The following is a 13364-nucleotide window of genomic DNA, read 5'->3' on the forward strand; positions in this document are numbered from 1 at the left end:
CGGCATCCTAAAATGCCAGGGATTTTTAAAATTAAATTATTTATTTATTCTAATTTGCTATATATGATGGCAGAATGCAATTCATTTTGTATTACACATATAGAGCACAATTTTTCAAGTTACTGATTGTACACAAAGTATTTTCACATTATTTGTGTCTTCCTACATGTACTTGGGGTAATGATATCTAACTCATTCCACCATCATTTCTACCCCTTTTTCCCCTTCTTACTCCTCTCCCCTCTTTACCCTATGTAAAGTTCCTCCATTTCTCCCATGCTACCCACCCCCATTGCCATTATGAGTCAGCATCCTTACATAAAAGAAAACATTCAGCCTTTGATTTGGGGGGATAATGCCAGGGATATTGATGCCTATGCTCGGTACAACATCACCTGCACTGAAGTTTTCCTCCATCCTTCCAGAGTTCATTGATTTCCTTTTCATTTCTGAAGGCACTTTATTTTGCTTTTAGTACCCTCTCTTTTCCAACTGTTACACTTCCAGCTTGTTTGATCTCCTTTTCTTATCATAGGGCCAGAGAAATTGATAAATATTATTTTTGGAATGAGTATAATCACATATAAACACCTTTGAGTAACATCTATCAACCCAAGGTATTCCCCCTTCCATTTCCACTTTTGCTTGCTTTAATGCCTGAAAGTATTCATTATAAGCAGATTCTAATACTTTTGAAGGACAATTGATGTTTTGACATTGAAATCCTACAGGATTGGAGGAAAAGAGGAGAAGTCATAATTAGTTGCATGGAAATCTATATTAAGGACCATGAAGAAAAATAATGTATGTGAGAATTGATTTACATGTCTCTGCTGAGTAATGTGTCTAAAAAATCACTTGAAATAGAAAGGGATGCCTATTGTTATTTATTCCAAGTAAATTTGTATAAGTTGAGATTCCATCATCAAAACAAGGCATACAACTTTCCTTTTCATTTAGATTCTGTTTTAAATATTCATTGTGAAGATATTCCCATTTGTACATGTATTTAAGAATGATATTATGAACCCACATATCCTTAAACCCAAATGTCCTTCATCCATGTGTGGCAAGTTTCAACCAGTAGCCATTTTTCATTCTTTCAACACTCACAGTCTGACCCTACCTCACCAAAATTAAAAAGCAAATCCAATGCACTATATGGAGTCATGCTCTAACCAAACACTAATGCATTTTAGCCCATATACTGCTGTTCTCCTCCACCTAAGACAGTTCATAATTTAGCCACCCCATCTCTGCCCTTTTCATTTTTTTTTTTTAGTTGTGTTGCTCTGATGGATTGACTCTGCCAGAAGACATCCTATTAAAGGTCAATGCTGCTTGCAACCAAGTCACAGGGAGGTGACAGGACAACAGCACCTCCTGCCCTGCCCTTTCGCCTGCCTCATTGTCCATGATGGTTGTGGGTGAGGCCCTGGTGCATATGAGGATCACTGTCCTGCAGCTGTGCATGGGAATCTTGCTCTTCCTTTCTGGATGGGCCCAGATTGGACACTCTCAACACCATAGCCTCCCAGAAGTAGTGATACCCTTGAGGATAACTGGCACCCATAGAGTCATGAGACCCCCTGACTGGATCTCCTACAGTCTTCACTTTGGAGGCAAGAAACACATTGTCCACATGAAGGCCAAGAAACTTCTGGTGTCCAAATCCTTCTCTGTGTTCACCTACACAAAGCAGGGTGCTCTGCTCGAGGACCACCCTTTTGTCCAGAGTGACTGCTACTATGATGGCTATGTGGAAGGGGACCCAGAATCCCTGGTTGCTCTTAGCACCTGTTTGGGGGGCTTTCGAGGAACACTAGAGATCCATGACAATGTTTATGAAATCAAACCCAAAAGACTTTCTACCACATTTGAACATCTGCTTTATATGATGGACAGAGAGAAGACACAATTCCCACCCATGAGATGTGGACTAACAGAAGAAGAACTAGCACGACAACTAAAGCTCCAAAGGCGTGATAATTCCATTCTGAGACAAAGTGGTTATGAAGGCTGGTGGACCCACACATGGTATCTTGAAGCAGTTTTTGTTGTAGATTATGAGCAATACCTTTATAAGAAAAGTAATATCTCACTTATTACACAGGAAATATTTGTCATTGGCAATACAGTACATTCCCTTTTAAAAAAATTGGATGTTGAATTGATTTTACTTGGATTTGAGGTCTGGAATGAAAGGAACCTTGTCAGTGTGACTGATAACATATCTAAACTCCTGGATGATTTTTGCTATTGGAGGAAAACCAGCTTTCAATCTCGCATAAAAACTGATGTTGTACATTTATTGGCAAGACAAGATTTTCATATATATCTTGGCTTATCTTATGTTGGAACTGTATGTGAATCTTACTTGGGATGTGCAGTGAATCGTGTCCTGGATGATAAACCATTGGAAATGTCACTTTCCATAGCACATGAGATTGGACACAATCTGGGTATGTACCATGATGCAGTAATATGTACATGCGGGCAACCCCGTTGTATAATGTCCAGAGAACCACCATATGGCTCAAAATTCAGCAACTGCAGTTATGCTTATATGTGGGAAAACTTTCCATCTATGAACTGTTTGCGAACTGCACCGAAACAAGTGGCCCACCCCAGAGGGACTATCTGTGGGAATGGTGTGGTTGAAGAAGGAGAGGAGTGTGACTGTGGACCCCCAAATTTGTGTTCAAACCATCCATGTTGTTCAGAAAGTTGCACTCTGAAAAATGGGGCTGAATGTGCTTCTGGGCTTTGTTGTGAAGACTGCTATCTCTTGCCACAAGGTAGAGAGTGTAGAGAAAATGTCAGTGAGTGTGATCTTCCAGAGTGGTGCAATGGCACCTCACCTGAGTGTCCAGAGGATGTGTATGTGCAGGATGGGCTCCGATGCAGGGACAGTGGCTACTGCCATGAGAAGAGATGCAATGTACGTGATGAACAGTGCAGACAGATATTTGGCAAAGAATCCAGGAGTGCACAGAAGAGTTGCTACACGGAAGTGAACCGCCGAGGTGACCGCTTTGGTAACTGTGGTCTCAGTGATGACCACTATGTTATGTGTAATAAGTCAGATTTCCTCTGTGGAAGAGTTCAGTGTGAGAATGTGAAAGAAATTCCTACTTTGACAGGTCACTCTACAGTGCATCGGATGGACTTCAATGGTGTGACCTGCTGGGGTACCGACTATCATTTTGGGATGACCATACCAGATATTGGTGCTGTGAAAGATGGCACAGAGTGTGGTGATGGACTTGTGTGCATTCGCCAGAAGTGTGTCTCTAATTTTTTGTTGACATTTAATGCAAAATGTTCAGCAAAGAACTGTGCTATGAAAGGGATCTGCAACAACAAACATCACTGCCATTGTGACCCTTACTGGGGTCCCCCCAACTGCACAGAAAAAGGCCATGGAGGGAGTGTTGACAGTGGCCCACCACCTCCTGAACCACCCACTCTACCAGCCCCTGAATCAATCACTACACCACCCCCTACACCAACCCCTGCACCATCCAATGCACCAACCCCTGCACCATCCAATGCACCAACCCCTGCACCACCCAGTGCACCAACCTCTGCACCACCCAATGCACCAACCCCTTTTCCACCCAATGCACCAACCCCTTTTCCACCCAATGCACCAACCCCTGTACCACCCAATGCACCAACCCCTGCACCACCCAATGAAATAACCCCTGCACCACCCAATGAAACAACTCCTGCACCACCCCCTGAAAAAATGGCAACGAAGTATTTCCCTGCACCACTTATTTTTTTATTTCCACTTGGTCTTATGCTTTTGATTTTGTTACTTTTGTTTTGTAAGAAAAAACGATAAGCAATGCCTAAAAAGAGGAAAATGTACAACCTTCACCTGAGATGAAATAGCTGAGTGTTCAAACTTACTCTTCACCTGACAAAGATGAGCACATTATTTAAATTTTAACTGAGACAGAAGAGCAAAAGTTTTGCATTTTCAGAAAAGAATCCCAATCCTCAATGAAATTTCCCATGCATTAACATTTATTATCCTGGCAGTAGAAATGTTATTGCCGATGTTAGAAACCACCGACAGAAAGGTCCAGAAATCATTGCTTCAGGATCAGAAACATTCACCATTTAATAAATGTAATTCCTAGAACATTCCTACTTTTCATTATTTCAAGAAATTTTAGTGATTTGTTGGTTATTTCTTTATGTTTTCAGCAGTAGGGGGGGAGTAAATTCAGAGCCTAGCACTCATTAGGCAAGCATTCTACTACAAACTTCACCCCACCTCGTGGTTTATTTTTCATGGAAATAGTTCTTTGTATTTCTTCAGCAAAGACCTACTGCATGGATGGATCATGTGTCTGTGTGTGTGTCTGTGTGTGTGTGTGTGTGTGTGTGTGTGTGTGTGTACTCCCCATCTCTCAAATCGAAACCATCTTCCTTTTTCACTCTGCTGTGTCACAGGGAGAGAGGAAACTCAGAAATCACACCTCTTTGCAGTCCTCCCTAGCAGTGTCTGCCCTTGGGGGAGCCACAGGGAGATCGGATACCTGTGGGAACTGCTTGAAGTTTGCATCAGCACCACCTCACTTAGAGTTTTCATCTAAAAATCAGCTGCAGTAGTTTTCAGTCTGCACATTATTCCTATGTATATTTAGGAACTTCCAGAAGCAAAAGTATCATCAGCTACCAAACAACTTATCCTCAGAGCCCTGGGTCCTGGTTCTCTGAGGCCTCTGCCAGATTCCAGAGGTTCCAGCACCAACTTGGCTATACCTGTCCTCAGAGGTTGGGGCCCTAGAATCATAGAACCTATTCCCAAGATCTGGGCTTGAAGATCTGACCTCTTCCCATTGATCTCCAGTCCTCATGGTGACAGCTATGCCTTCTACTTAGTAACTTGTGGTTATCTCAGGAGTGTGGTTTCTTGTTTTGTGACTGAATTCTGAGGGCTATAAAACTTACCTTGGTATGATGGAGAACACAGGAAGGAGTCAGACATCAGAGATTTTTTTTTTAACCACTGCCCTTTACCCCCTTGGGGAAAAGATTTAAACTTGGGGAGAATGTCTTTGTAATCTCTAAACAAGACAATAGCAGTTGCCACACAACTCCTTTGCATCTTTGATTACAAAATAGGATGAAGAAGTTATTTACAATTTTTGTATGTAGGATGGAATAAGTCTTGGCAAATTTTGTTTTCTCTGGGGAAAAAGACCTAGAGGTCTCCAATGAAACCTTCAAAACCATACTTTGAGGTCATCAGAGAGCTGGGGAGGCAAGGAGGACTCAATGAACTAAATTTTCCAACTGGAACACAATTGTGAAGTGAGTTGAGTATCAACAGGTGTCTTTTCTCTGGAGAACTAGTGAATGCTGGATATGAATTGAGGAGGAGGTTTGGCCTCATTGGAAGACAGGAACTCTGCTGAGAAGCAGATGAACTCCAGTCCTCTTAGTTACTTCCCAGGCCTGCATTCATAAAGTAGACATTTGGGGGACTTCCACTGGTAATCATTTTCCCCAAAGTCTCTTCTGCATTGTGAGATGTTGGTGAGCTACTCTGAAATTTCTAAAAGGCATATTTTCCTAAAGCCATGTTACATTTTGTACACAAGACACAGTAAAGTGGCTTGTCTCAAGCACATTCAGTTTTTCCATTAAGACATTTAATTGGATTCTGACCTTTCATTTTGCAAAAGGCTGAAGAAGTAGACTGTGAACATTTGGATGGTAGAGATTGATCCCCATAATCCTTCAAAGCTGAGCAGTTAGTGTCATGTACACTCCCAAGTGAAAGTGGAGCAGGCCCATATCTGAGTAGTGCTCTATAAGTAAAGATTAGTCCAAGATTTATTGAAAGCCTGTCACCTCTGGCCTAACTTAATCCATGATTGATTTAAGTAACTAGCTCCTTAGTCCATCTTCCCAACACAGGAAATGATAACTCTGTAGTGGAGCCACTTGGTGATTCAATGCACAATTACCAGCTTACAACAAAATAGTTCTATACCTGCTGTTATGGTTCAAATGTCTGTTCTAAAACTCATGTTGAAACTTCATTGTCACTATTATAGTATTGGGAGGTGAGTCTTTCTGAGGTGTTTAGGCAGGACCATCAAGACAGATTAAAGCCTTCATTATGGGAGTGGTACAGTTATCACAGGATTGCCTTTCTCATAAAAGCCATCTCCTTCTCTCTATGCATTCTCTCTGTCCTTTCCATCTGACATCATGGATTGACCCACCAGGAAGGCCTCATCACATGCAGCCTTCAATCCACAATTTCACAGCTTCCTGAACCATGAGCAATAAACTTATTTTCTCTATAAATTATCCATTGTGTAGTATTCTGTCATAGCAGTAGAAAACAGGCTGAAATGCATGTTAAAAGAAAAAAAAAACCTTACTGTTATTAAGGAGTTTTTAAAAAGGAATGAATAAAGAGAAGAGCAGACTCGAGTCTTGGTCTTTTGGATAAGATCAAATGTAGTGTGATTCAGATAGCAGAGCCAGAGTATATGAGTTTATTACTATGATTAATATATCTTAAAATAGGAGAATATGTACAAAATATAAAAAAGAATCTATAATATCCTCAGTGAATTAGAAATTATCTAATTGATATTTAGAACTAAAAATTATAAACATAGTAAGAACTCAGTGAATGGGTTAAACAGTTGATTGGACAGTCAATATATAGAATAACTTAACTGGAAGACACAGTTTTTCTGTAATCAATATAGTTTTCAACATGAGAATAACTAACTTACTCTGAGGAGGAAAGCATTAATCCCTCTTAAAGGTTCTTTAGCTTAACACTGGATGTTCCTAACTAAACTTCCATAACACAAATCTTTGGAGAGTAAACCATATCCACACTCACAGCACTTAGATTAGTCTTGTCAGACAGTTAAATCTAATGCTTTAATCTAATGCTTTCATCAGAATATTTATCTCTACCTTGTGAATTAAGAGTTTTTTTAAAATTTTTGTATCTTTTAGCTGATACTTAAAACATTGCATATATTAATGGAGTACCATTTAATGTTTCAACACATGAGTATAATGCATAACATTTAAATCATTTAATCTACTCCACTGCATAATGTTTAAATCAGTTAAATATATTTATACTCTCAAATTTTTATTTTTCTTTATGTTGAAAACTTTTATAATTCTTTCTTCAATATTTTTAAAATATATAGTATATTTTGTTATCTTAGTCATTCTATTATGCAACAACATAGCAGAAGTACTTCCTCCTATCCAACAGTAACTTAGTGTACGCATTGATAAGTTTTCTCCATTTGTTCTTCTTCCTCCCCTCTCATCCTCTGTAACTCCATTCACTCTAAACTTGTATAAGATCATCTTTTTATAGTCCATATATGAGTGAGATCATGTGGTATTTTTCTAAAATTAAGAGATTTAAAATTTTAAATTGTATTTAGAATTGAATAGATTGGTGGAAGTATGAAGTGATATAAGAGTAAAACCTTAGTAATTTAATTTGTACACAATCTTTTCCCTTACTTATGTATGTCTTCACAATGTCTTGGAGAAGTTAAATAAGCATTAGTATTCCCACTGTCTGGAAAAAAAAGGAAAACACATTGATTTAATCAAGGAATGTTTTGCTCAAAATCAAACATTTAGTTAAGTTAGGAACCAGTAAGATTAATTTGGGCTTTTTACTGCATATCTGTATACAACTTTCTTTTTATTTCATAATTTCTTCCCCCCAATTAAATTTTAGAGAAGATTAAAATGAAAACAGAACATATCTGCAATGCTCTCTAGGGCGGCATCCCACTCAGGGTCAGCACCACTGTAAGTATTATAAGAGGTCTCCTATTCTCTCTTTCTCTGTGTCCCTCTCCCTTTCCAGGTAAAAGAGAAAAGGAAAAGCTTCCTCTAAAGCTTCTGAAAAAAAATGCACAATATCTCCACGCAGTGTAGTTTGATTTAGTACTTGATAGTGGGGTTCAATCCACATCGAGTGGGTAGTTACAACTCTTCTCTATGTTGAGGAAAAGCCCCAGATGTTTTCCTTCTGACTAAGCATGCACTGACTTGTTACAAAGATGCTGGTGGACCAGACCACACTTATCACTAACTAAGACTGCATTTTTGTCTGGGATTCAGAAGGAAAAAAAAAAAAAGTGACCGCTTAATTTGCCAAAGGGCATCAATTCATACCAATCCAAATTTAAAAGTAAAACAGGTGGGAACTTTTAAAACATATTATCTGAAGCATTCATTGCCTGAGGACATTAGGACACATTACAAACTCACATTTCCAAGGATGGATTCTGTCTAAGTCAGTTAAATATAAATATAAATATATCTAAGACAGTTAAATATATCGAAGTCATGCAGAGTAAGGAATTGACTCTCCCGTTTCCTTTCTCCTCGGTACCAGACAGTAATGGACATTTTTACCGTTCGATCTCAAAGAATTAAATTTTCTAATGAGGCCACAGGGAAGCACTGGAAGGTGTTAGACAGTAATATTTTCCACATGAATATTTCAAGAACCAAGTTTCACAATCTGGAATTCACAGCACTATGTAAGAAGTTTTTGCTAAGGGGAAATTGGAACTTAGGTTTTTTGGTTTTTTTTCTTTTCCAAACTTGGGCTAAAACTTTCCTATGAGTAATTCTATTATGGCTAACTTTATGAATATATGATATAACTGGTGTGTCATGAAAAGATTCCCATTCAGTAACTTAACAGTTTCAAACCTCCTATCATTTTATCTTGTGGCTTCATTTCTTTAGGACTTAGAGTTTTCTTAATCATGTAACTTTACTGCTAGCACTTAGAATTGAAATGGTTTCCTTGAATTTCCCATCTAGGAGGTTTCACTTCATTTTGATGCTGATGCTAAGCCAGTGTCCCTTGAGAATAAGCAAGGGACTTGAAACAAGCGTGGCTTCAAAGGCAGCCAGAAAGAGGTCTCAGAGGTTCATGACAGGGAATTGAGAAAGGATTTGAGTTCGGCTCCTATGAAGAGATAATTCTACTTCCATGTAGGACTTCTTCTAGCTCCAACTGTTGAGACTCAAGTATCTCTTTCTCATTTGGTTGAGAGTAAGACACTCTTCTTCATAGAGGTATACATGGAGACACATTCTTAAAATGGAAGACAACTGACTTTAACATGTAGGATTGCAACCTCCTATGATATCACACAACTTAGGCTAAGAAAAAATGTTGTGAAGTCAGCAGTAAGGTAGCTTGAGAAAGCAACCACATTCCCTGTTATAACATATTTACATTGTCTCTTCTCTGTTGTTTTGTCACAGCTATCAAATTCACAGAAGGCCAGTGGTTAGAAATGAAAAAGCATCAGAGCTGGAAGTATAGTAGAGTAAGGTAGACCAGCTGTCCCAGTTATCTCAGGATTGAGGGGAATGATTAGTCAACTAGATAAGCAGCAATTTAAATGAACACTGACTTCTGTTTCACATGGGTTGGTCTCTTCATTGAAATGGTTTACTCAGGACAATATTTCCTTAGAGAAAAGGTCACATAGTGCCATTGTACAAAAATCTTATGTTTGGTGCACAGGTTTAGAATCTGGTCAGTAGCAGAACAAAGTAGGTAGGACTGACTGGCAACATTAATATCCCCTTTATTTTCTAGCTTCATAGGGCAGAGAAGTCCTTCTGAAGGTAATTGAATGCATGGAGGCAAATGATATGTGGAGAACCAATCCATATCAGAGCACAATATTTCACCCCAGACAAATTGGTCTACCCATTTTATCCCAAGCCTATTCAGGGCTTCTTCACTTCCTCTTCCCCAGAATGCTTTTCTCTTTCTTTCCTAGCTGCAGACAAGGATGTTTTAAAACTCTACTTCTTCAGAAAAGGCATTCCCAACCACCTCCTATTTAAAGCTCTCTCTCTCACAGGAATAAATTTTTTCTTTTGGAATTTGTCTACCGGTTTTATTTATAATTGATTTTCAATGCCTTATATTCTCTTGTTAGTCAGCTTTGCATCTTTGAGACCAAAATAAATACTTGACAAGAATAACTTAAGAGAAAGAGTTTATTTTGAACTCAGAGTTTCAGAGGTCTTGGTCCATGGCTGACCAATTCCATTGGTCTGGGTCTGGGGTGATTCAAAACATCATGGTGGAAGGGTATGGCAAAACAAAACAACAACAACAAAAAAAAACAATTTCTCAGCTCATAGTAATCTGAAAGCAGAAAAAGGGTAGAAGGAGCCATGGACTGATATGGTTTAGGATATGCCCCCAGTAACCAATTTCCTTCAGCCACGCCATACCTACCTACAATTACCATCCAGTGGTCCATTCAAATCATGAATCCGTCAAGTGGATTAATCCACTGATGAGATTATGGTTTTCATATCTTATCATTTCACTGATGAACATTCATATATTGTCTAACACAAGAGCTTTTCAGGGACATTAAAATCCAAACCATAACATCTCCTCAAGTGGGCTGTGTAGAAACCCAGGTTGTGAAGTGCCGCAGTGTGTCTGGGCACAAAACAACCGAGCCACCACAAAGCCTTGTAGGTTCAAACAGCAACTCCTTATTCCCGAACTCTCACGGGTACTCTACACACACTTCCCAGAACACACTCCCTCCACCAGGCTCCGTGTGCCAATTCTCCTGGAACCCCTTGCGAACTCAACAGGAACTCCAAAGTAGCGGGCACTGGAGGCATCAGGATCTGCCCTAATCCCCTGGAGCCGCCCTATTCCCACCCCAGGATCCGCCCTAATCCGGGAGCAGGATCACCTTTCAACCATTCCCTCTAGCAAAATGCCAGGCGTCATTCCGACTAAACTGTGGCTCTCAACAGTGAAGTAGGGATATTTCTCTTTGAAAATTTTCTCTGTTCTTGTATAGTGCCTAGCCCAGGTTTGTACATTGTCTAAACCAGATTGTAATAGAAATATAAAGTAAGCCACATTTGCAACTCATTGAAAAAAGTACAAATAAATAAGTTAAATCAATTCTAATCATATCTAATCTTACTTAGCTCCATATATCCAAATAATTATTTCAACAAGTACTCGGGTGAAAAAATATTGAAGTTTTTTTTTACATGATTTTTATTGTACTGTCTTTGAAATACAACATTTATTTTGCACATCAATGAATCTCAATTAGGACTAGCCATACTCAAATAAATGCTCAAGAGCCACATATGGCAGAGGCTACTATGTGGATGATATAGGTCTAAATGGTAAGCCAAAGAAAATGTACTAAGGTGGATAATGGAGACTTTCTATGACTTAGGGAGTTTAGTTGAATTCTATAATCAATTAGAAGATACCATGAGTTTTTGTGAAGATTGAAATAACTTGCGTTAACATAATGAGGGTATAGATTAGGAAGGTGAATTTACAGAAATCAAGGGTTATTTCTGTGTTAAAGAGCTAATGGAGTAATAGTAGCAGAAGTGTGTGGTTGGGGGGAATATAAAAAAGTAAAAGAAAGAGTAAACAATAATTCTAAGGCATTAAGCCTGAAGTGTCAGGAGAATAGGAAGAAAGAAGGAAATAGGAGGAAGATAGCATAAGTAAGTAAGGACCTTGTTTTAGCCATCTAGTTTTTGCAAGTTTATCTCATCAGAGACACAATTTGGAGCAAAGGTGAGACATGAGGCCTGATAAGGCAACTTTGGGGATCCATGCCATCAAGTTGGTTGAGCCTTAGGAATGGATCTCAGCTAAGATTGTGAAGGTTGATTGTTGAGGGCCACAGCCGAGTTGGGATGACTCATGGCATTTTTGCCAGAAGTAGTGGTTGAGAGGTGACGCTAGCTAGCCATTAAGATGATGACTTTTGAGTTCTGGCGCAGTTCCCGTTGAGTTCAGAAATAAAGTTTGTTCCTGCTTCAGTGGCTCCTGATTTGTGCCCGGCCAGACTGCGGCAGTTGATGGAGATAAGAATGATTCAAGAATATAACCTTGGGGAGGGTCAGGACCAGCAACCAGCCAAGTGACAGCAGCTACACGCGCCGGAGGGGAACTTGGACCGGACCCACAAGGACAGGTCCGGCGGAAGGCTGAGGGCTAGGCCCGTCCCCTCCCCCAGTGTCTGCAGGTAGGAGGGGGACTGTGAACACCAGCAGAGCTGGCCCAAAGCCTGCTGAGGGGTGGAACCGGCCCCTCCCCCAGTGCCTGCAAGCGAGGCGAACCTGCAAGCCACGGGCGGGCGGGTCAGGACCAGCAACCAGCCAAGTGACAGCAGCTACACGCGCCGGCGGGGAACGCAGACCAGACCCACAAGGACAGGTCCGGCGGACGGCTGAGGGCTAGGCCCGTCCCCTCCCCCAGTGTCTGCAGGTAGGCGGGGGACTGTGAACACCAGCAGAGCGGGCCCAAAGCCTGCTGAGGGGTGGAACCGGCCCCTCCCCCAGTGCCTGCAAGCTAGGCCAACCTGCAACCCATCGGGAGGTTAGGCCCAGCAACCTATGGAGTGACACAGGTGCCCCTGGCACCTGCTGGGTAGGTGGACCTTTGACTGACCAGCAAAGCAGACCTAGGGCCTGCCAGCATGGTAGACGGATCACACTAATTGGAGGAGGATCACAGCCACTACCTGCCCTGCAAGGGTGATTTTTCAACTATACAAGAGCAATATAAATAAATAGAGGGGGAAAATATCAAAGACACAACAATTTCACCAAGCAGAAAGAAACGCCAGCAGTATGAAACGACAAGGAAAGAAAGGACCACAGGCAATGCAGGTCAACTCAACTTTAGAAGAGGTAATAGCTGCAACAGATGGAATGTCAGATAGAGAGCTCAGGACATACATGCTTCAGATGATCTGGAGTCTCAAGGAAGACATGAGACAGCAAAATCAGACAATGAAAGATCACATTGACAAACAAATCCAGGAAGTAAAAGATCAATTTCACAGGGAGATAGAGGTAATAAAAAACAAACAAATAGAAATACTAGAAATGCAGGAAACAATAAACCAACTTAAAAACTCAATTGAGAATACTACCAGCAGAGTGGATCACTTAGAAGATAGAACATCAGACAATGAAGACAGAGTATTTCAACTTGAAAAGAACATAGATAGCTCAGCAAGTCTACTAAGAAACCATGAGCAGAACATTCAAGAGCTATGGGATAATATCAAAAGACCAAACTTAAGAGTCATTGGGATACAGGAAGGCACAGAGCTCCAAACCAAAGGATTAAGCAATCTATTCAGTGAAATAATACAAGAAAACTTCCCAGACTTGAAGAATGAGACAGAATCCCAAATCCTAGAAGCCTACAGGACGCCGAATGTGCAAAATCATAAGAGATCCACACCTAGACACATTATAATGAAGATGTCCAACATACA

At 40.3% G+C, this 13364-nt stretch overlaps 1 protein-coding gene across 1 annotated transcript; it reads left to right on the plus strand.

Annotated features, from left to right (window-relative positions):
- The first annotated feature begins 1417 nt into the window (after positions 1 to 1417).
- Positions 1418 to 3850, plus strand: LOC113183211 (disintegrin and metalloproteinase domain-containing protein 25-like). The gene has a single exon (XM_026389469.2). The coding sequence runs from the start codon at positions 1418 to 1420 to the stop codon at positions 3848 to 3850; it is 2433 nt and encodes an 810-aa protein (XP_026245254.2).
- Positions 3851 to 13364: the final 9514 nt, after the last annotated feature.

Source organism: Urocitellus parryii, chromosome 14 (genome assembly GCF_045843805.1).
Source record: "Urocitellus parryii isolate mUroPar1 chromosome 14, mUroPar1.hap1, whole genome shotgun sequence".
Taxonomy (NCBI): domain Eukaryota; kingdom Metazoa; phylum Chordata; class Mammalia; order Rodentia; family Sciuridae; genus Urocitellus; species Urocitellus parryii.